The 25,280-nt window shown below is 42.0% G+C and overlaps 1 protein-coding gene across 2 annotated transcripts in view; it reads left to right on the top strand.

The window, feature by feature from the left end:
* Positions 1-25,280, top strand: part of LOC118098540 (partitioning defective 3 homolog) — a 345,845-nt gene that overhangs the window by 251,852 nt on the left and 68,713 nt on the right. For both annotated transcript variants that reach the window (XM_035142467.2, XM_035142463.2), the window contains 2 exons: positions 3,728-3,856; positions 12,805-13,107. In XM_035142467.2, coding sequence (XP_034998358.1) covers positions 3,728-3,856; positions 12,805-13,107 — 432 coding nt within the window. The remainder of the gene's footprint in view (positions 1-3,727; positions 3,857-12,804; positions 13,108-25,280) is intronic.

Genomic DNA, 25,280 nt, shown 5'->3' with positions numbered 1-25,280 from the left:
ATATTGTTCTGATTGAGAGACGCCTTGCACCCAAAGTTACAAGTTGTATACTCATAATATACTTAATTCACTTAGCTGTTGCACTTCACAATGAAAAATGATTTGAAACAATGCCATCCAGACTTCTGGGTTGTAGTTTTAATGCTGTGCAGCCACATTGCAATAAAACTGGCTGGTCAGTCTTTTAGGCCAAATGAAGTTCTCTTTGCCAAACTGCAGTGTAGTTACTCCATTGTCATTCTATCCAGGACTTGCTGCTGCCAATCAATATCTTATTATCAAGCCTCAACAACCTCACTCTCAATACAAGGATCCTGATGCCAGTCCTAATTAATGCCAAGGTGCCAATACTGGCTCAAGAGTTGCCATAGAAACAGCTGAGTTTATTTCCTCCCTCCTGACCGAGGTGAACCAAAAAATCATTCCTGTTTTCAATTCGATTCCCTTCGTTTCTCTAACGAGACACTTATCTCTCAGAGACAGGGTTGAAAGTCAGTAGTTTGTACTTGATACAAACACTGATGCCCCTGATTTCTGATCTCCAATCTCTTTCTGCCAAGAAAGTGTTGAGTGTAGGAATATTACATTGCGGTTTGTGCATCATTGAAGGTGTGGTGGATAATCCTGTGCTCCCCTGTAGTCCCCACTGGCAGGACTAGGGGTTTCAACAGGAAGGGCAGAGCCATGTTGGTAAACCGGCACGTGTCCCCGAGCCGTCTAATAGCCCTGGTAGGATTGTCCCTTTCCTCTGCCTCTGCTTTGATGTGGAACCTGCTACTCAAGCCACCGGCGATGGGGGAATAGCCTTTCATACGGGAGCTGCCCAGGATCCTGCTCAGTCTAATCCGCCAATATGTTTCACTATGACAAATCTCTAACCGTACTGATGTCGATCCAGAATGAGGACAAAAAGTGCTTAGGGCAGAAGTTTGTCTCCCCTAAGGTTATCTTGTGTTTTTCGGTGGGTTGGCATAAGAAGAGACTGAGTAAAAATTGGAAGAAGAATAGAAGGAGGTGAATTTTCCTTAGGAAGTTAATGAAAGTCTTTGAAGTGAGGTGAGGGAAGCTGTCACCTGCCCTGGTGATAGATAGCAGGTTCACTATTATTAGCATTCTCAGCCCGAGCCTGGAGTTTTATGCCTTAGTAGAGCCATTTGTTGATTAATTAATCAGGTAATGTATGCTATCTGTGCTACAAAGGAACCCACATATCACTCCCTCTGCCTCTCCTGGGCTCCCTGCACAACCACAAAGTCGGATATCCCACCAGGCCACAGCCCATTCAAAAGATTACAATTCCAAAGCAGCCCCTACCACAGAGAAGCCAATTCCACAAAGCTCCCGGTTGCTTTTAATGTAAAGTAGAATAATAAACATCTATGAGGGAAACAGTCTCCCATTTCGTGAATTTATTCACTTCCACTGGCCCAAAGTCAACCTTGTCTGATGTGATTTTTTCCTGCTTTCAGAGAAAGTTTTCAAACTGTCAAATAAAGCTCAGCTACGAGGAAGGTATAAATAAACTCAAAGTGAAGCAGCGTGGGGCTGGGAGACTGCAGAGCTTAATGCTTTCTCCTGTGCCGCTGCCTGGAATTGAACGGGACCGCAAAAAATAAAAAATCCCATGTGGAACATCGTAATCGACATCTATGTGCAGTGCGAGTACACAGCGTTACCTTATGCAATATGAACACTCAATAAACATCCAGCCCTTTGCTGTGATTAGATTTATTGAATTTCCTTCACTTGCGGCCTCATGCCCCTGTGCCCGTACACGTTCTCTTATTGCCCTGTCTTTACAATCATCACATTTGTTCATATAGGTGGCCTGGTTTCCACAAACCTGACAATCATAAGTCAACAATCAAAAGCACAAGGTTTGCAGTCCTCACATTTTTAAAATTGAGTTTTCACATTTGGAGCCGGTTAAAGTGCACACTTTAAGTAGTTCCACATTCAGAATGCTAGGTTTCTTGCTCAGCATTTCAGTTCATGTAAATATTTGACCTTTACCAATTTCTAACCAAACATTCTCAGCTTTTCCAAAGGCAGTATTTTGCCATTTATGTTAATATTTTCCCAAGTAGGATTTATATATTGTTTTTTCTCCAGGTTACCTCATATTCTCCAACTGTGGCTGAGTGTCTCGTTCTCTGCTTTTCATTTGAGATGTAATGAAATACTGAGAAAAGCTTTTCCAAACCCATCGGTTGGGGATGTTGAACCTGAACAATGATGTTGCACACATTCCTTCTTCTAAGATTTCGACTTACTTTACTCCAAATCGGATTTGGTTTTAATTTATGGCCTTTGTTGAACCTCTTGTGCTTAATCCAACCAAAGTGATGAAAAGATGTGTTGAACCTTACCCAGTTTGTAAGCATCCACAATAACCTTAAGTGCAACAATCATGTCTACTCTTGCCTCTTTCATATAAAAATCCCTCAAATGTCACTTTTCATATATATCAACATATAAAGATATAGTGATCAGATAAACCCATATATATATATTGAGAACCGCTCACCATGAATTTTAGTGGATACAGTGACATTGAGTCTACTGTATATGGTGTGCAGATGTGCTTCTGCATGTGCAAAATGACCACCGTGTGCACTTCCTGGATATCTGTCTTTAATACATCCTTTTTCTGTATCCTGCCATTTTGGACTTCCTCCACAGCTGGCCCCATTGTGGAGCAGCAGGAAATGACATCACACTTTCACGATATTGCCTTTCCTGTTCTGTATCATCAGAGATTTTAACCTTTATCCCTAAATTCTGTGCACATGTATAAAGTTGGCATCTGATCTTAGTGTTACCCACAAGCACATTGTTGTGAGTAATATTGTGGAGTCAGACTATGGAGTTGTCCATTTATTATCCGTGTGTTTGTGAGTGTGCAGCCCTGTAAATGCACCATACTCCTGTCAACTGCATGCCTCCCCTCTATTTTCATTCCTCATCATCATCATTTCCTCACACCCCTCACACAGCCAGTGACTCCACTCATTCATTTGCCGAGCGGCAGGCTTGGCTGACCAGAGGAATTTGCGATCACCGGCTTGACTTATTCTCACCTCCAGTAAGGCTGTCACGGATTTACCGCAACCGGCGTGTCACTCCTGTCATTAAAATGTAGAAGTTGGTGACACCGCCTAGAAACTTACAAATGATGCCGCCAGTTTGGTGGTTTCCTCCACTTTTACATTACATTACATTCCACCCGTTTGCAGGTAGTTTGTTCCCTCCACGCTCAAAACTAAATCATGAGCTGTCACTGCTCCTCTCACTCAGTAAACTCTGCAGCTGAGGGACGGAATGGGGAGCCTGCCCCATCTCTAAAAAAAGTCTGCTTCAGACTTTCTTTTAACACTGCATGCCATGCTAGATTGAGTCTTGTCTGGGAGGGAACTTGCTATATGGAGTTATCTTTTTATATGGCTTGCTGCATTTTGATTGCATTTATCTGAAAAAGGCCAAGTTATTCATTAGATAACAAATGGGTGCCCATGGAGACTCCTCCTGAGCTGTCACGCCAATACAAACCCAAACTGAGGATGTGACAGTTTGACACTTTAATTTCCTACTGAGTATTTCAAATAAAAAACCTGGACAAAGGACAAGAAATGCAGTTGTGAAAAAAAAATAAAAAATCGATATTGCGTTTGAAATTATTAAAGCCTGGGCCTCAATTAAATCCAGTGTGCCCTCCTCTTTTACTCAGGTTTGGAAAGCACCGGAAGGATGAGCGACCCGGAGACAGGATGGAGAGGAAGAGCTCAAGTAAATCTAAAGCGGAGGACATGCAGGCGTCAGAGGATGAGACCCTGCGGATGAGACTGGAACAGGAGAGGTGAGTGCTCAGACAGAGCCTTGGCTCGCTAAAAGCCGAAACAATTAAGTCCCGGCCGAACAAAGGGGGGAAAAAGACACTGCTGACTGGAAAATTAGCAAACTACCTAATTAACAAAATGGTGGCGCAAGGTCGAGAAATTCTGGGAAAGCACTCAGATGTCAATTTGTGAAATGTCCCGTTCTTTTATATCAGTACATTAAATAGATCATTTATGGATTGTTGTTGCCTGTGCCATTCAGAGGCACTGACCTCCTAATGGTGCTCGTAGGCCCCTGTGGATTTGGCATGATTGAATGGTGCTCATTATAATAGCGAAATCGATGTAGCTCTGCATTTGTCTTCTCCTGCAGCTCTACCAGGTTGTTAATCGTTCAAGAATATGCTGTTCCTTTTTATCCAGCCCTCTTGGCTCTGTGTCCTCTAGTGTTTGCGGACATCAGGACGTCCACAAGAAAAAGGCAAAAGCTTTGGTTTTGCCGCGTGCACCTCATCCCTCAAAGACAAGCCCCATTTAATTCTCCAGCAGGCAAGACAATATTGGTGGCAGGCTGAATAAAAAGACAGCTTGCTGCTGCCATTGTTCTCTACCAGCCAAATGAACTCAGTAATCAAACTGCCGTTGGTAATGACAGCTAATTGAATAGAAACAATAGGGCTTGATACCGTTCCCTCTTACGGCGAAGAGAGAGAGAAGGATGGATGGCTGTTGAAAATGCACGGTACCACAAACACAAACAAGTGTGAACACACACACACACACACACACACACAAAAACACTCAGAAAGGGCCTCTTCCCTGCTGAATAGAACATCTGGAGGCCTCGCTCAAAAAGCTGTAGCACATTTCTTTTCAGTATTCAACTATGACTTGCAATGAAGGTCCTCTCAAAATGTGGGTGCAGACCCCTCTGGCTGAGGGCCCAACATATTTCCCTCAGTGCACCCTGGAGACCAGTGCGCCTGGCTCTCCATCCAGATCTCTCCCCTTTGAGCAGCTCCCAGACGACTGTCATCCTAAGCAGCAGAATCAACACAGATGCATGGTGGGCATGAGATATGTAGAGTACATGCCCTCAACTCCCCCCTCCCCACACAGACACACACATACAATTTAAATCTTGCTCATACTTTTCTTCTTTCACCGCTGTCAACCAATTTCTTTGTGCACTACTTTGTCTTACAGCACATTCTCATTCCTTGTCTTGTTTGTGTCCGTTCTGCATGTGTGAGCTCCAGTCCCAACCAGGGCAACCTAATTCTTTCCTTTTGTACCTGCTCCAAAATCCCATCACTCAGTCAGGCCAGGATTGTCCCTCGGTTAATGGAAAGTGAATCCTGAGGGAAATGCTGGTGGGTAATAATAAACCAACCTGCCATGAAGCCAAGTCGATATTCAAAGCATTAGAGTTCAGCAGGACGACAGCTCAGAAATCCATTACGTCTTGTATTTTTTGGTTGCGCTACTATATTACACTCCCAGGGTGCTACATTTAATTGTCGTAGGTCTCCGCTTTAGGTACACACTCAGATTGATTGCATTGCTGCCACGGAGACGGGACCATTTCAGAGTGCGTTTATGAAATTATGGATCGGTCCGTTACGGGTTTCCCGAAGCTGGCAATCGTCAAGCCAGCACAATGTGTCAGCACGATATGGGATGGGCCGCAGCCAAACCCCCAGCTCGGCTGACATTAGCGATCATTAATTAATGCAGACGGTTTGACAGGGGCTTTTAGTGATTCAAAATAGGAGTCAGGGAAGAGGTGAGGCAAATTAATTCATAAAACCTGCCATTTTTGCCCTGCAATAAGGGAGCTATAGTCATATATTTAAAACTGTGACCTTGATATGATTCATGCAATTTATGGTTTGGCCATTTTTAGTCCTTACAGACCTGACCTGTTTATTATTAATGAAAATGTTCTTCTAATTGATATCTTGTCAGCTGCTTATGGAGGCAGCATTAAAGATGATAGAGAATTGAGTGCATAAAACTTTGACTTAATTACCACTGCACAGTGCAGTTCATCGACCTGATGTAGTGGTTATCAGAGGCATTTGTTTTGTTGGCAGATTGTATACAGCTCTTCTGATTGGTTGATTCATGTCTCATCAAAGCAGCATTAGAGCCCGTGGTTAGGCTGATCTTAATCACTGTTCAGCCCAGCAGTGGCAGCCTTTACTCTGGGTTCTTTATGCCTGTGGACAGCACCCAAGACAGCCCTGCCTGATTGGCTCATGTTGAGAGGACTGAGAAGACAACAAGCTCTCTGATTGGACCCTGGGTGGTTGGAGAGAAGCCGTCTCTTTGGCTGTTGCCTCATTCATGCAGGGCCATTGGGGAGAGGAGAGGGAAAGAAAGAAACACAGGGCAGGTGGTGTTGGTGGAGCTTCTATCGTTCTCTGACTTATCTCTGCACATGTTAGCCCTGGAACTATATTTTCCGGCCAAAGTGGGGAGCACACAAAGACAACCTAACAATGTTCCCTCCTCATTTTCGGCCTGAAATGTACTTCATTCTCTCTGTATGTCTCTGTGGCAGCTGATTATGATGTCCATTCTCTCTTATCTGCATGGCTCTGGTTGGCTTCTAATCAGCGGCCAGCACTCCACTGCCACTCTCCTTGTTCCCATTTCCCAGACCACAGTAGAACACATTACTGCCTGTTTTCCCTCGACAGTGACCCGCTTCCTGTTGTTTGTTGTTTGACTTCTTGCTGACTCCAGACAAACAAAACCTGAACAGTATTTCAAAGATCGGTCAGCACAATTCCTTTTTGACAAACATGGATCGAGAATTGGGTCTTTTATTGAAGTTGTTTTCGTATACCATTCTTTCATTCATTTTCTTACGCATATTCGAGGTCACAAAGGCAGTCTTTCTCCAGCCACACTTTCCTGCTCCTCCTGGCGGATTCTGAGGCATTCCAAGGCCAGATGGGATATGTAATCCCTCCAGCGAGTTCCACGTCTACTCCTAGGTCTGTTCCCAGATGGGCGAGTAAACCTCCAATGGAAGGCACCCACGAGGCATCCTGATTAGATGCTCGAAGTACCCTAAGTGTCTCTTTTTGACATGAAGGAGCAGCAGTTCTTCTCTAAGCTGAGCCCAGGCACCCGACTGATGAAACTCATTTTGGCCGCTTGTATTCCCAATCTTCTTTCAGTCACTACCCAGAGCTTATGACCATTGGTGAGGGTTGGAATGTAGATCGACTGGTAAATTGAAGGCTTTCGCTTTTGTTTTTTCTTCACCACAGTCCAGTACAACACCCATGTTACCTCTGACACCGCACCGACCCACCTGCCCATCTCATGCTTCACCTTCTCCTCACTCACGAAAAAGACTCAGAGGTACTTAAATGTCTTCAGTTGCGGCAACAACTCACCCCAGTGCAATCCACTGTCTGGCAGAGAATCATGCCTTTGGACTTGGAGGTGCTGCTGCTTGTCCCGACCACTTCACACTCGGCTGCGAACTGCGCCAGTGCACATTGGAGGTCACGGTCTGATGAAGCCAACAGAATCACATTATTTAGAAAAAGCAGGGACACAGTTTTGAGGTTCCCAAGCCAGCACACTCACCATGGCTGCACCTTGAAATCCTGCAAATGAAAATCACAGAACAGAATTGGTGACAAAGGGCAATCCTAGGGGAGTCCAACACCCACAGGGATCATGTTTGACCTTGTGCCGAGGATACTTGGATTCTCATACCATGTTCATTGTAAAAAGGGCTAAAAAGCAGATCCTTTCCTTTCTTTTTTTCTGTCCCATGTGATCATGGCACCAACATTATCAATCTTCTTTGTCAAACCATCTCATTATTTCAGTATCCTATTTCATTCTCATTTGCATAGTGAGTTCAAAGGAACTTACTACTGGCTTATTTGGCAGTGTAATTACATTTGTAATTACATGGATACCTACAGCAAGTTAATGTGAATATTAATAGTGTGAATTGAAACCATGAAACATGCACAATTATCTTTGTGATTACATTATGCTGTTATGGGCCAAGTGTCAACACAAAAGATGGGCTATTGGAGGTTTGTGATTCTGCCCAGACAGCTGCGCGCAGAGTCATTTACTGCACTTTGATTAGATTCAAAATCATTCTGCCCTCCATCTGCACTTCAGAACAATAGACCATGTTTTGATGAGGGGGTATTGAAAAGAAAAATCTATTCAAGGCGTCTGGATGAGAAAGTAAGAGTGCAAATACATTCTGTTTCATCCACCATGGTAACAATGCATATTGAGGAGGCAGGCTTTCAAACCTCTAAGTGTGCTGACTTCAAAATGAGTGTCTGAGAATACAGACAGCCCCCCCCCCCCGGCCTTCCTTTGGGTAGATTAAACATTGACAAACATATGGAGGAGTCTGTTGGTTTCATTGGTCCAAAACAACGGCTCTGTTGGATAAACAGTGAGATTTATTCAGAAGGACTTGAGGTTAGATTGACATGTTGTTACCAGTTTACACCAGGCCCCACATTCTACCATTAGAATGAGTTAAAGCAGTTGCTTTCACGTTCACTCATTGAAAAGAACCCTGCAAGAGTATAATTACAAATACAACATAAAAGGAATAGGGATTTGGAGGATAAAGAAAGAATAATGTCATCTGGCAGACACATGAATTTCTTGAAGACATGGTCAGTCGCTGAATTAGTCGTTGAACTTCTACTGCCCTGAAAACCTCATCATTAGTCTGTCTAGACTCTCCGGCCAGGAGGAAATGCCTTTCCACTGCACTGTTATGAAGGAGTGAGTAAGCATTGTATTTTTTTATTCATCTTTTAATTAAAGGTAGATGTGAGGTTAATTTTTTTTGTACGGATATAGAGTGAAGCACTGACAATACAAAAAGACACAAAAGAAACCAAGTAATTACTTATGTAATACTGGAAGTATCTTTCATCCTGACATCTGTGTAAGTACTGCAGGGTCTGTTCAAAGTCTGACTGCTTGGCCTGCATTAATTTCACTGGTAGATTTCTTTAGAGCATCATCCAAACAACTTCACTTAAATCAACTGTTACAGAAACATGTGGTGGGGTCAATGTGTAATGATGCGACGCAAATGTTTCGTTTGTGTCTAAATTACATACAAAGTCAATGCAAAGACAGACATGAAATTAGCGTCTCTCATCCTAGGCGTTGCTTTTAGCACCAAATACGATGTTAGTGAAAAGGGGTGAAAATGACAATGGAATAGAAAATAAAAGTGCCCTTAATTCTTGCATGTACACAACTTGGTTTGCGAGGATTAATGTACAGATACAGTGTTATACTATATATATTTCACATCAGTAACTATATAGCAAAGCGATGTTTGAAGCTTTGTTGAGAACAGCTCATCAAATACTTTTGCAGTTCACAATGCACCTCTGTGGTAAACCCGCCACTTTTGATGTCAAATTGATGAGCATTTGTCAAGAAAATTGAAATAAATATATAGACAGATGTTGTTCCATTTATAAAATAAAAAAATTATATCCACAGTGGGCTGCTTGTCACCTTTTTGAAATATAATTCTCCCAAGTTTACGGCATTCAAAATTGCAGTGTCCCTTCTTCTTGTAGTGTCTGGTAAGAAAAGAGGAGAGGAAAAGGGCTAGTAATTGGGGCTGTAGAGTAATAATGTGTTTAGTGTGGGCAGCACTTTCCTCGGTGTTAACATGCTGGGCCATTAATTGGCTAATGGAGTATATATATGGTACAGTGCGGGGGTGGTCTCTCAGGAGAAAGTGGGGGAAGGAGAGGAGTTGGACATGGAGCAGCAGTTGCAGGTTGCCCAAGAAGAAAGCAGTTAGCTGGTGTGAAAGTTTTGAGCTAATAAGCATATTACAGCACAGAAAAGTCGGAGGGGGGAGGGGGGGATTGTTGGACACAGTGGGAGTGTTTTATCACAGGTGTTTTTAGGTTTCAGCTTTTAAAACAGATGGTAAAGGTTGTGAAAAGATCATGGTTTTGGATAATTATCAAAAAGGAAAACCAAATAAATCGGTTGACAAAAACAAGTACCTGAGACAAACATTTGTTTACGGTCCTTATCGTGGATCTTATGGTAGTTTATAGCTCCCCTTTCCATAATGGGACATCTGGATGAAAAGTAACCGGATCACCAAAGTCAGTTGGATTCACCGTTTACCAACAGAAAATGCTGGTTTTCTTTGTTAAATGTAAAGACACATTTTGATTTATTGTTTCATTCTTGACACATCATGACACTTGCAGCATAAAACGTGCTCTTGAATGTAGCGTTCCAATGGCAGTTTGCCACAGAGACCCGCTGCTACCTGGCCGAGGCTGGAATTTAACACTGTATGATACAGCATTTCTGTCTGACAGCCAGAACATAGGCCTCACAGCAGATTGACAGGTTAGGATTGTGGATATGTTTTCTCCACAAACACACGGACAGAAAGGTTTGTTTTACAAAAGGGCCATGACCTCTCCCCTGAAAATGTGATGGGTGTCATTGCGAGGAAATGCAAGCTTATTTTGAAAGTTGATGCATGTATAAAAGCAAATTAGTTACAACACAGGATGGCTCTGACTGTAACAATACTAATGACAAAAGCATGAGTCACATCTGTGGCATTTGCTTGTTAATACCCTTTTATTGAAATGCACCTATTAGCTTTATCCATGTCGGACTCTTGAGCCCTGAAAGAGAAGTCTCTCTCTCTTTTAGCCTCATGTCGCCAGTCTAGCCGAGGCCATTATCTCATCCCAAATGTCAATATCGGCGTTCTTATGAATTAGATTAGTCCATAAAACGCCAGAGGGTCTTGAGATCCCAGTGGACTTCTGTGAACCTGTGGTAACATCATTGTCTGGTCCTTTCTGGCAGAGATCTGACATCACTTTAGCCAGATGGCAGGTGAAAGGGCTTCTGGGAATTAGATTTTTCCTCCTTGTGTGGCCTGTGTTCTCTTTCTTGACCGCACAAGCTAAAGTAAGACCACACCGGGTGTGCACAGCTGTGATGTGATTTGATCATTTCCATACTGTACCTGGTCTGAAACAATGCAGAAATACAGGAAAAAGGCTAAGAGGCTTTATGGATGACTGCATATAATGTAACATTGCATCAGGCCTCCATCAGAATCTCATTGTGGAGATAATGCTGAGAAAATGGGATTTTGGACGGCTAAAAATAAACAAGGCGGTCTATGGGTAAGATGTGGGAATCGGGTTAATCCGGCACTGAAAAATGGTGATTGTTTGAAATGTGATTACTGTTATTAAAATACACAGACATGGGGGAGAAAATGAGGCTAGGGGGGATTCTAGTTCTGTTCCAAGCCTGTCAGTCATCTGTGAAGAGCAGCAGGGGGTCAGAGGTCAGCTATGACCTGAGGTAATCGGGAAGTCTAGGAATAGTGGGAGGTGGCGTGCTTGTATGGATGTGTGTGGATGTGTGTTACCCTACAGCGGTACTACAACATCTGGAACCAGTGAGCAGTCTGATGGCTGCTGCCAGGGTCACCGCAGTAGGAGGTCAACTCCCCCCTCTCCGCCTGTCCTCAGCCCTTCTCCCCACTCCCCAATGTCCACCTCCCGTCTCCTACAATGCCAGCACATGCAAGACCATGACTGAGTCTTGTTAGCTGCGGACAGATGGGCATTCACATGGAACCGTTCTCTGAGACAAGAAAGGTCCTGTGAAAGGCTCTGTTGTGTGGAAGTGGTCCTGGGGAGAGGAAGGCGTGGGATGGAGGATGAGGAGAGCTAACTGTCTCCCTCCCACCTCCTCTTGTTCGAGGACCTGTGGAATAAGATCAGTGCACATATCTCAGCCCTCTAATGGCTCATGGAAAGCTGCATATTTGAATAATATTGCATGCTCTGTTGCACCTAATTAGATCTGGTTCTTGGACCAGCTACATTCAGGATTCTTGGAACCCTGGTGCTATCGAGTGAACAAGCTCACATTTCCAACAGTTTTGAGTGGAACCATTGTAATCAAGGACGTGTCATCAACTTAGGGCATTGCACAAAGCACAATGAAGCGCTTTTCAAACTGTAGAATATGACGCGCACATTGATGTCATCACTGTTCACAAACATTCTACTTCGTGGTTCCAGCTGGGAACCAATGTTTTTGGTTCTGAACTAACTTATACATGTTCAAAATGTTCCAAGGGCTCAAAATGAGGTGTGCGAAAAGGAACCAACAAACTCTTTCCATATAGATGGAAAAGCAGGATAAATGGTGTCTGTAACTACAGGGGCAGTTCATTTTCTCTATCCTTATTACCTATTACCAGACATGAAAGCTACTTTAGAAGTTTAAGTGAGCCTCTCTCAAGTCTGGACTGATCTAAATCTAAGATTAAACTTATAGCTGCTTTGAGCCTCTCTGAGTCTTGAATGGAATATTATGCTACGACCTTTTGGTTTTTTTGCCCTATCTCTTTTGGCTGTGTATCTTATTCACTTACAAGTTAATACCTCAAATACCATTAAATATCTCTTTGTTTCTCCTAATAGATACATTTATTCGCCACAATCTAATGCATGCAGTTTGTAAGTTATCATATTTGTCTGTTACCTGTGAAAACGTTATGAAAATGTTTCCAGTCTTATAAAAGAAATATATGAATTTTTTTCCATCCACAGAGCTGGAACAATAGTTGTAGATACACTTTGTGAGCATCACACTAAACAACTCACTGCCTGAAAATCATAGATGTGTTGAAGAACAGATTAATTCTGGCCTATTTTATATACTTTGCACTAATTTAAGTTGGCAAAGACAAAGGCATCGAAAAGCAAAAGGATAATATCCTTGTTAGAGGTTTTGAGTTTAAAATCCCTCGCTCGTTCCAGTGAGGAAATTGATTTGGTGTCTGTGTATTTTCCTTTGCCAGATGATTCACCATTGAAGAAAACCTTTATCACACTTTTTCTCTTCCTTGTGCTTATCACAGAATACAGGCCAAGACGCGGGAATTTCGGGAGAAGCAGGCCAAAGAGAGGGAATATGCCGAGATCCAAGATGTCGTCAGTCGCACCTTCAGCTCAGATGAAGATCCTACCTACGCTGGCATCGGATCATTAGACTCGTCGGTAGATAGCAGCAGCATGGACCCTTACAGTCACCCCTACCATCTCCCTCAAAGTCCCCAGGGCCCACAACTTCCCTTGATCCCTCAGAACAACGGCCCACCCCTGGAAGCTCTCTATGCCACAGTCAACAAACCTCGCAATGGACGCCCTGCAGCTCCAGACAGGTGAGGAGCAGCCAACAAATAGTTAATATACAGGCGTTGTTGAAGAATATTGACTATGTTCTCCATTCATCCATACAACAAAGGTCCCTGATGCTTGTGCTTTGCAGCATTCATGTTCCTTTACACCACATCTATATTATAGAAGCCGTAGTGTGACATTACAGTATTTGTTTACTTTTACATGTCAAATTCAAAACAATGAACTTTACACCATGTTATCACTGCCTTCTCCCACAAGACAAGCGGGCAGAATCCACAGACAAGGTAAAACAACACCCCAAGCCTCTCAGTAATTCTCCATCTGTTAGAATTTAATATCAGGCAGCGTATTTTTTCATTATCCTTGGATCACAGGTGATCCTCCCCAGCCTATAACAGACCTCTTTTTCAGAGAGTCACATTGCATCTCTGAGTTCAGCTTCCTTGTCGCTGCGGGGTTGCATCGCTCATAACCTCCATGTCGACACGAACATATTTGATGTGACAACAACACCACACAGAGCATGAGAAGTCATCTTGTATGTTTTTATTTATTCACTATTTTTTAGCTTCAGCAAACAGGGTTTCTTGTGGTGTGAGTAGGAGTCACTTAGCCTATTACATGCTTTGCCAACTGTTAAATTCTCAAATTCAGACTACAGCATTACAACTTACAATTCACTTCATAAAACTTCTGCAACTTTGCAACAAGTCTAACAAAACTCCACAAAATATTCATTTATAGTTCACTCCGAACTAAAATATCAAAGACACAAACCTTATTTCACACCATGGTCCAGATTTTCAGGTGTGAAAAGACTCGAATTGTCACGACTTGTCTTCAGCAAACAAGGCTCCTTGTGTTTTCTGTACTTATCTAGGTACAAGAAACTCGAACAGTATTAGAGAGTATTATTTAATATTACTATACCTACAGTCTCTTCATACGTCAACTTTAATATGCTTTTTATCCATCTCTAACAATTCATCTTTCTTAAATCATTATCAATAACACGCTGCACATCTTGGTTTCACAAATCCATGTTGTTTTTGCATGTAATTTATATAGGTCATATTTAGTGGTGAGATGCCAGGAGACCACAATCCCCATAGTTACCAGAACCTTTCAGGGTGTTTATTTTTAATGTTTCGCTTAATACCTATCTCCTGTGATTGACAGCTGTCACTAGGGGGCTCATGACCTTTTACTGCTAGGCTCCAGTGGGGTGGAGTTTATGAGTTACTCTGCGATGAAGACAGAGCGGCTCCATGAGAGCGCGTGTCTGTTTTTAGAAGGATTTACAAATGTAAAATCCCCATCCTGTAGCTCGCCCATGACAGTAATGACAAGGTTATCTGGCTTCTCTGAATGTTGGCTAAATCCATGTGCCAATACAGCTGGGGCTTAGTGAAGGTCACTGATCCATATGTCAAAGATTATACCTTCACGTGTTTCCTCAGGATGGCCTGGTTGTATCATAGCAACTCTATAAACTATCTGTAAACTATCCCACGTCCAAAGCAGGAGTTGGTGAGACTTCTGGCAGCTAGTTGAAAAAATAAGTCAAGCTGATACACTCAGCCTGTATATTTAGATCAAAAAAACCCTAAGATGTTGGTCAGTGATAGACAGAGTGTTATTGATTCTCACTGGGAATGTCAATAAGCACTGTGCGGGGATACTATATAAAAGCCTTACCCTAACAGTGAATATTAATAGCAGGCTGCTCGAGGCTGTCTCGGAGAAATGAAGGGAAAAGCAAGAGTTATGCAAAGTTCTGATTTTAAACAGATGCTTTGTTTCTTTAGGTATAACTTTCTAAAATATAACATCAGATGGTTTTGGTTGCTGGGTTTATTCAAATTCCCTTTGACCATTTGAAAGCAGTTTCATATTTCTGTTGTTTTTTGTTTTACCTCTAACATATATTTTGGGACTTTTGGAGGTTCATTATACTATTCATGAGGCTGTCTCTGAAAACCAATGGTATCAAAACACAAATAACATAACATGAAAAAAAAAAATTGTAATTATTTTTTATTCTTCGCCCTCTTGTTTTTGCAGTTCCTTGGTAATAGTGAGTTCTCACCTTCACTGGTTTTATTTCAGTATAAAAAGCTTAGTGTTGCATTTTAATTATACATACAAGCTTAAATTTAGTTTGGAGTCTGAGCCTTTAGTATTGATAGCGCAGTGCGCAGTGAGTTTTACTTTCAGAGACAGGATTAGCTGTTGCGAGGGTTATTTGATTTGAAATATGCACTGCATGTTCAACATTGCATTTTTGTTTTGCACCTCTCGCTGCTTTGCATATCTCTTGTATACCAGCCCGGCTGTATGCCTGTAATATTTGTCTTGCTGCCTTTGAGGTATAATAATATGCACTGGTTCTTATTTAGCTCAGAGGCTTTCTATTTACGATTAGCAAAAAAAGAGCTTGAAAAACATTCAGATTCAAGACTCCCATCACTTGTCTATCATAACAAATACAAACAATAATTTGCATTTATAAATTAAACGTAATGGAACTTTCTTACTATAAAGCGCCAACACAATAGAATTTTCAAACATTTCTGACTGGTTTATTTAACAAGACAGCAAATTGGTGGCAGAACTTTTGATTTCCATGTAGAGACCCATGACTTTTTTGTGCTGCTGCCTCTCCTGAACCTAATATTCCTGAGCGTACAGATAGCACGAACGTCCCGGTTAAAGGTTCAGGAAAAGGAAATAGACGAGGATTGTTCGGGGAAGGCTGCTCATTCCTGGCTGTCAGTCAGTCTTCACTATGAAAGAGAAGCATTTACCTCTGACCTGGACACTGCTTCTGAAAACTTTCCCCAGAGGATCACTCTCTGATCAAAGGGTCAGTTTAATGGTCCCATCAAGGGATGTTTAAGCTATTTTCTAGTAGAGTTAGAGATCTGACAGCATCTATTACCCTCTAACAGACCTGATAGTACTTAACATGCGAAACCAAATATGACAGACAGTCGTCAGACTATGATCTGATTGTCAATACTCTATTATCTGTAATGTATCAATATGTGTCTTGATACACAATGGCCAACAGATAGAATAGTTCCAAAAGGACTTTAAGAAGATATTACGTGAGTGGAACCATTGTATTAAGTTATTTGTTAGTATTCTGTATATTATTAAAAAAACACACCTATAGAAAATACCCAGCTCTCTGTTGCTGGCTAGTCTCCACTACAGCATAGTAAATAATGTTATATGGGGGTATTGCCATGGTGGAAGCCATCTCCTGATTATCATATGACTTCTAGAAGCATGGCGCAACTTCACAAATCTTATCATGTAAAATTGGTTCCAGGGACCAAGTAAATGGAAGTAAATTGAGTTGAAATTAGCTGACAGCCTTCCTTTATTTTTCAGTCTTTGCTGGGAAAAACACCAAACGCTGAACAGAGACAGGGAGTGTGTTGGAGGAGGACGACGCTTGAACTAATCAGTCTTTCATCTAAAAGCCATCTAGTCAAACATTAGCATAGCTGGAAAGACATCAGACAATGCTTGTGCACCCACAAGTCTGGAATCCCATTGGTTTGTTTATTATATGTCCTTGGTGCCGTCATTAAAACACAACATTTAAGTCAAACAGCAGAAGGTTCTGTTGATCCAGTCACGTAATTAGAGATACTTTGGGGCCCCTCAGTTGATGTGGGGAGGTGTTTCTTTTCAGAGGAGGTGGGGTCCAAATGCCTGCATTTGCCAGTAACTGTACATTATAGTTTTGCATCTTGGACTATTTTTATGCCTCATGTGTTTATGCACATGTGCATTCATTTTATGCCATTATAAAGGCACCTACCCATGACTTGCATAGGGTTTCAAAGCCGTGCTTTTGTTTGTCCACTACAGTTTATATGAAGAGGCTGCAGCTGGCAAAATATATTCCCCTTCCTGTAATAGATCTTTGATAATGGAGCCCTAATGGGAAGGTCACTGGGACTGTAAAGCTGGAATGAGTCAGACCTGAGCTTATAAACCATCGGAGATACGAGGACCCCTGGTTACTCTGGGCGGCCAGAGATCCTGTCCATTTTCCATATCAGGTTTTACTGTGATCACGGTAGAACGAGAACTTTATTTGACAATTTATTAACAACCTCCACGTTATTAGAGCTGGCAGCACCAGCTGTGTTTTGACAGTGCCGTCAGACCCAGTAAAACAGAAGGGCACCAATGGAAACCTAGGATTTATTCATGTTCAGTTTTGTTAAACCTTTTATGAAGCAAAAGTAAACAGACTAAAACCTGTAGCATGAATTGTGCTCTGTCTGTAGCGCTGCCTGTTACAGAGTTTACTTGAAAGTGCGCTAGACGTAAACAACTTAGCTCAGTGTTTTCTTTTTCAGTTTTTTTTTTATTTTGCTGGTTTCACCTTATTAAAAAAAGGTAGGCCTAGCAAAATGGAATGACCTCCTTTCTTGACAGGCACCTGACAAGTCGAACCCTCCATCTGCCCAGAGACCGTGGGGTTTGGGTGACTGGCGTTGGATGCTGGGTTTCACCACGACAACCTGACAGGTGCCAGGCTCGATGGGATTTGTGGGAAGCAAGCATGAAACAAAGCATCACCTTTGAAACAGCAATTTGATTGACTGCTGCTCCCATTACCCAGCCGAGTCTCTAAAGCTCCTTAGAGCATGGGCATGAGAAAGAGTCAGAGAGACACAGAGAGGAAGCGTTGTGGGGGAAGCAGGGGTGGAAGCGGGGAAAAGATATGGAGCTCATGGAGCTCAGCAGTGCAAAGTCCTTGAAGTCCTGTGCAATTCAGCAGCTCCAGAGAGCCTGACAGACAGAGAGCAGGGAGAGAAAAAGAACCCAACACCCAAAGAAACACCCACTGGGGTATTCCCCCCCTTGCTCCAGCTGCACCAAAACTCAGTCAAAACATCCAGTTTGCATTGTCTTGAAATTTGAATATAAGGTTATTTCCAGTGGTAATGGAAGGTCAGACAGTTTGTGTGGATTTTTACCCTGGCTGTTGTCATCTCACCACTCTGAGGCCCCTTATATAGAGAGATACCACTATATTGCCTTTTAGAGGGACCACATTTTTGCTGCTTTTACTTCTTTACTCTGAACCAAACAAGCCAGCATATTGCCCCCCACTGTGTGATTTTAGACATTCCAGAATCTGAGGTGTGACATGTCATACAGCAGCGTCTCTGTCATCTAGCGCCAGCTGCTGCTTGGGCTGGTTCAGATACGTTAAACTTGCAAACCTTTTTAGTTTGTTTTTTCAGGGGCTCGAGCCACCATAAAGCCAAATCATTACGTCACTGTACATGTCACTCTATACATCATCTTACAGTGTCTCTTTTCAAGTCTTGCTGGCTTTGCAGATGTACATTGGCATCCAAACACGACGGGTCCTAATTAAAAATATACGACTACGCACAAGAGCCCTGTTTTTTAAACAACTATCATAATTATGTTTTGGTCAGTGTTATTAGTCTTGTTGGTCATGATAATCCCGCCCCCAGCAGTCCATCCTTCTAAGCTTTTAATTGTTGGTGCCAGAGTCCAACCAGTTTTATCTGTAAGAGAGACGGCTCTTTGGCTGTCAAAACAAAGGGAACTGTTTCGAGATTATCACTGGCTACAAACCGGCTCTTGAACTGCCCTGGAGGAAAAATGTCAAGTCTGATTCTGCGACTGTCTCTTCTGCCAACATCAAAGAACAATGCTCCTCTGCCCACTATTCAATTCATTGTTTGTATTTTTATTTCATTTTATTATGTTTGTAGTTTTTGTACAGAATGATGAGGTGGAATGAAGTTGCTACATTTCCTTTGAGAACAAGCTGTGTAAACGGGCTTGAGGCTGGAAGATGGGAATATGTAGAGACACATACTTCACACCTCAGATGAAGAGTCTTTTACAGCTGTCCGCTGCAGTTAACAACCCACACACACCCCTCTGCTCGCTCTCACACAGTTGTCTGGTTCATCATCACAAAGAACAATTCATTTTGTCTTGTTTCTTGTTATCCTCATCATGTTTTTTTAGAAAACAAAACAGTTGCATAATTATTTGGTTTAGTTCTGAGCTGTATTGTCTGAATGGACCACTGGATGACTCCATTAAAGTAATGCAGATGGAGAGCAAGTTCTTATGAACAACAATTCCACCTCAATCAGATGATCACAGAGCCAATCTGAAGTAATCACTTTTTTATTGTTTGCTGTCTCTTGTTTGGCATGTGTAATTAACTCTGCAATCAACAATCAGTCTCTGTGATTTTTATTGTCTCTATTTTCATTTGAATGCAATCAAAGTGAGATTAGCAACATTTTCTGACTGCAACATCTGTAGCTTTGATTAAATGCTATCTCTCAATAATTCATTGGTAAACAAATGAGTCCTTTATGACCCCCGCATCTGCGTTAAGACTTTAATAACATATCGTAAGTCCCTAATAACATTTTTACGTAGTTCCCAAGGGAATAAAACTGATACGTCTATCATCAAGGAACTGCTTGCTTTAATGAGACACATACATTAGTGGTAACTAATTACATTTTACTTACTTATCAGGATCTCTGTTATTCCAGGGTGTTTTGTCTGGTGAATCCAGTTCCTTTACCGCTTGTGGGATACGAAGCTAAACAAGATTTAGATGCTGACATCCCATTTTATTCCCGGAGCCATGGCAGCATGTCTTGGTGCTGCCTTTTGTTTGTCTTTGACATCCACCAGCGTTTTCCATTACTCCCTCTGAGTATCCTTGTGTGGGTGTGAAATTAGTGTCACAGTCAATGTCTGGAGCAGAGCCTTCCTCGGCTCTAATTGAGAATAAAAAAGGGACACTGAGGTAATGGGAAGAGTTCATGTTCACCCCTGTTGAGAGAGCTGTCGGTGTAATAAATGAGCTGGGGTGAGTCTTCAGGTCAGCTGCTGTTACCGGTGTCTGCAGGACATCTCCTGCGCCTGGTAAACCTGCGTAGATTGTGTTTCAGTCCCCATACAGCTTTGTAAAGCCCCCATGTAAACCCTGTAGATGGGTTACAAAATGAGGGTGTAAGTCCAATACACTCATTCGTGCACTGACTTCTGACCTCTACTCGCATCCCGTTCTGTGCTGTGGCGATAGTGCAGGCAGCCTAATGCACCAAATGCACATCAGCCTTATCGCTGGGGTTCTACACAGATAGCAATGTGTATCTCCCAGGCAAAGCAAGTGAATTATTTTCCTGGTCTGTTTTCATTTTTTTATACCCTCCCGCTTCGGAGAGGGCCCTCTGGGATGGATGTGATGAGATGGAGCACAAGAAGGCAATTTATCCTCCGTTTGTACCATTACGTTCATTTAAGAAAGCAAACAGCCTGAAAGCAGATCGAGAGAGAGAGAGAGAGAGAGAGAGAGAGAGAGAGAGAGAGAGAGAGAGAGAGAGAGAGAGAGAGAGAGAGGGAAATATAGACCCACCTCACCTTCAACTCTACATCAAGTGGATCAAACTGATTAAGGTTGCATGTACAGTAGCCTATGTATTTCATCAATGTCCTTCAATTTGGAAGGCTTGTAGACATGCAACCAGTTGCCCAAGGAATGTTTCTGTGAAGATGAAAGGTAAGGAGGGAAGCATGCTATTTAGGGCAGGCCTGCCCCTGCAAACAAAATGGGAAGTGGAAATGCAGGAGATTTGAGTACAGATAAAATAAAATAGCACAAATGTTTAACAAATAAATTATAACTCTTTATTTTAAGGTACATTATAAATACTTTTTATTTGGGTTTTGTTTCATAAGAATAGACCATATTTATTAAGGGACAAGTAGTATTCCTGTGGTACTACTAATTTATAAGACGAATAGTGAGCATTGTGATTCCTAAACAACAGCTTACATACTTAATATCAATAAGCAGTAATTGGGAGGTTATTGAGGGAAAACCTTTAATAGTAATGGCCCATTGGATGTAGAATAGGGTCAGGCAGTCACGTCAATATAGGCATCACGTCAATGACCCATACATCATGAATACGTCCTTTAAAATGAAAGATAAAGTGTCTATATGCTCATACTATGCAAAACAAGCAACTAGTTAATGGTCAATATCGCTGCCCTAATACAAAGTGTTACTTTATGGGTTATAGCCTATGACAATTTGGAGGATATCTTCAAATACAGCATTCATTCTTTTAAATGACTTTGGGAAATCTACATCAATCAATAGGAACATACACTGCCATGTAGTGGGTGGACAATCAGTAACGTTAGCTTAGCCACATTCTCTGGTAAAAATGTCCAGCAGCCAATATCAACAGCAGTTATTTGCCAACATTAGTCGATAAACCGGTGGTTTTCAAATCCAGAGGAGCAAAACAGATCGTAAGCCCAACGCTGACAAAGCCGATGGGGCTGCTGAAGCCTCGTTCGTTGATCAGCACCAGAGGGCATCCAATTCCTCGTAATCAGCATCTGCAAAATAATCCCCCCCTCAACTCTCCTGAAGGCTGCTGATGTCTGACAGGGTAAAAGACTACTGCGCTAAAGAGAGATTAACCAAATAGACAAGCATGGCAAGTTTTCCTCTACAATTTATAATGAATTTGGTTATTTGTTTTGAAAATGTCACAGCAACTAATTGGGAGAAAGCAAACAGAGAACATGCCGTTAGCAAACTGGGGATGTATACTTTTCTCCAAATTCATCTACTGAGAAATCCATTTTGATTGAATAACACACACTGTAGTGTGACTGTTACTTGACTATGAGGTTTTCTCTGTTAGAAACTTGATTTTCACATGATAGATAACCTAATTTCATGAGCTAATCACGGGTGCTCTCCACTAACACAGCATCCCGTCATTCATTGCTGCTAGTCGTCACTCTCACACAGGCGCTCCAGAAATAGATCAGGTGAGGAATGTGATTGAGAGGCAGGTGACTGCAGAGCGTGAGTTTGCACTATGAACCGTGTCGGCAAGCAGATGACTCTCATGCCTCCTTATCGGGCTCACCGTGCTTCCATCACACTCTTCCGTCACGGCAAATGTAAACACAAACATACACATGAAAGAGGCCTCAGCGTGTCAGGCAGGGATGCTAATCGACGTTTGAAAGCAAGTGAAGTGAGCCCAGGAAGGTCATTGTTTACTATTAAGTGAAAGCTGGTAGAGCCAAAAGGGAGTGTTTGGGGTTTCCCCTCTCACTGTGAGTCTGACTTGAGAGCACAAACTGGCCCAAAGAAGAACTAAATGCAACTACAAAGCAGAGGACATGCTTTTAGACATTAACAGAATACGAACATTTTCTAAATCTTTTCGTGCTTGCCCCCGAGTGAAATGTCCCAACAATTTCAGAGTGAGCCCACGTGCGTCTAAAGCAGGAAAATGTCCGCAAAAGTACATATTTTTTTAAAAGAATACAAATATCTTTGGATGGAAAAGAGGTTCTATACACATAGGGAACACTGAAGAGGATGTCAACTTAAAAAGACAACAATACTCAACTATTCAATATTCAATATACTCTCACCTGAACGCCCTGGGCATTTTCCTGTTTTTGTGAACACATCAGATGTGGACAATCGCATGCTGCATTTTTCATATGTGAAAGGCAAAGTCCAGAAAATGTCCAGACCCATTGACCCAATGTCTGAAAACGGCTTAAGGCAAAGTAGTTGTGGTCGACCAAGAAAAAAGTAAAGTAGGAAAATAACTTGAATACAAAAAGAAAGGATTTGTTGTTGTATCAAGTTAACATTAGCCTGAATCATTATTAAAGATAGACAGTTAGTGTCAGTTCCCCCTAGGGCTAGAAAATACAATGTAAAATTAGATGTTATCTTCAATGCTATACACCACTACAGATTTTAGGCAGATGGAATAAAGCCCTCATTCAGTGATGCCTCACTTGAGACAGCTGCATTATAACGCTGTAATATGTGTAGCAAATTCTACTTTTATCTAATTTTGCCACAATTATGTTCAGGCCATCCCAAAGAGCTGAGATACATGCTAAAAAATAGTGTCATTAAACACAGTTGAAATGAAGGTTATAATCTGATAACTGAAGACACTTTTGTTCAATACACTTGCAAATCCCCAAAACCGCACCATGTTACCACCATATGAGCTGCTCCAAAAATAAACGTGCACAAGTCTCCACTCCATGAAGTCAATTTCATCCTCACGCTTCATTTCTTTGCCTGCACCCTAAGCGGCATGCCGTCTAAGGACCAATCAGGGACCACCAAACATCAAGCAGCTTGCCAACCCTCAGATCTCTGTTGTTACTCCCTGCATGTTTTCTGGGCCGTTCAAAATTTTGTTAACTACGCTTTAGAAACAACAATTTTGAACAGCACAAAATATCTGCTATTGGCAGTTATGGTGTTAAATCATGACTGTCATTCCCTTAACACAGGACTGACAGAAACATTTTAACTGGAGGAGGCCACTATACGGTATAGAGAGTAGACTTGGGGCCAAAACTTTCAGACTGACCAGTGGCTCCTGCATAAATGACCAATCTGTGTCCTGAACATTCGTTTGTAACTGGTCGCTGGGGTACAACTGTAACAAGACATTGCTCCATTCTAATCTAAAGCCAGCCAGTGTGTACAGGGCACATAATTAAATTTACCTTGCCCACATCTGAGCCAGCAAGCCTGTGCACTCAGCACAGAAAAGAATTAGTTCTCTCTGTTTTAAGAGCAGTATCCATATTCCTTTGTCAGACTACGCCTTTGTCGTTCCAATCCCTGTGCCTTGAACAAGCTCCCGGCGGCAAATCGGATCTCAGCAAGAGCCTTTGTAATTACAGGGAGCTGAATGGGTGAATACATCCCAAATCCACAAGACCAGCCAGTGACACATTCCATCTGTCTTAAGCCTCCTTCCAACATTTGAGATTGACTCGTGTGGAGGTACTGAAATAGTGCACACTACATGCATGATTTTTTTCTGCTTTTTGTGTGAAAATTTTGTGAATTCTATTGAACGTTTCCGACAAAATTTGTCCCGGAAAAAAGTAAGCCTCTCACAATAAATCTGGAACACTTAATTTGTCTGGTATAACGGCGGTCCATTGTAAATTCAACACGGTGATAACATTGCATGCGGATGTATATCGGTTGTGGGGGTGCATTTGACAGCTTAGCTGCCATGCTGCTCGAGAAGTGTGGGATATATCATAATTTGAAATAAAGCCATGTTTATGCTTTTAGATTCCATAAGGAAATATTTCTACCGCCGTATTCATGTTGTTTGACAGCCACAACCTTTTCTTACATTACAGTTTCTGATTCCATGCATGTCAGTAGAGTGTAACCTGGGGTCAGACAGTGAACTTAGCTTATTTCCTGATTTCTACCACCTCATTCCATGCAGGTAGGTTGGAATTAAACCAGAATATACCAGTGAAAGGCTTGGGGCTACAGGCTACGCTTGATGCCTAGACTCGACTTCAGGACCCCTCTGGCAAAATGGGACATGTCCTTTGTCAGGTCATTTGAGCCGGTACTGTTTGAGCTCATTGTGGGACCTAATAAAACTCTATGAGGGCCACCACACATTTTCTAATGCCATCAGCATGCCAGTAAAAAGGCTCTTAGCCCCTTGCAATAGAGTAATGGCTGCACATGGTCTTGTCCGTGCACTGTAATGGGCACATGATGTCATCAAGGATCGTCATGGAGCCAAAGGTCTTTGAGTCGGGCTTGTTCTCAAAGAAAAATAGTCGTGTTCAGGGAAATCGCACAAGCATCCTCCAGTTTCCAGTCTGCCCACTGTTGTCGGTAGAGTTTGTTTATGCCAGAAGAAATTACTGGGAAAGTTAATAACCACAGGCATTTTAACCTAGTCAGCCCTATTTAATTGGTTTACTGATTCGACCAAATGCCATTTACGTCCCTGGTAATAAGCTCTACTTTTCGTCTGCCTTGCTCTTTCCAATTTTTATCCTGCCTGGAACTGAACAGTTAATATTCTCTTGTTAAATACCAGTACTTGTAGTGCTTTCAAAGTTTGACGCAACCCTCATTACTGTATGAATTTGAATAAAATATAATATAATAGTTACTCATAATGGGCCGTTTTCAGATCTCTGCATGACTATACATGTGAGCTATCTGTGATATTGTTGGATATTACCATTTAAAAACACCTGTGTGGCCGTGAGCTCCCTCCACCATCCTTTAGCTTTACTGCTTCAA

Source organism: Hippoglossus stenolepis, chromosome 19, assembly GCF_022539355.2.
Source record: "Hippoglossus stenolepis isolate QCI-W04-F060 chromosome 19, HSTE1.2, whole genome shotgun sequence".
In the NCBI taxonomy this organism is placed as follows: Eukaryota; Metazoa; Chordata; class Actinopteri; order Pleuronectiformes; family Pleuronectidae; genus Hippoglossus; species Hippoglossus stenolepis.
Note: the sequence above shows the minus strand (reverse complement) of the source record. Positions and strands in the feature narration are given on the sequence as shown.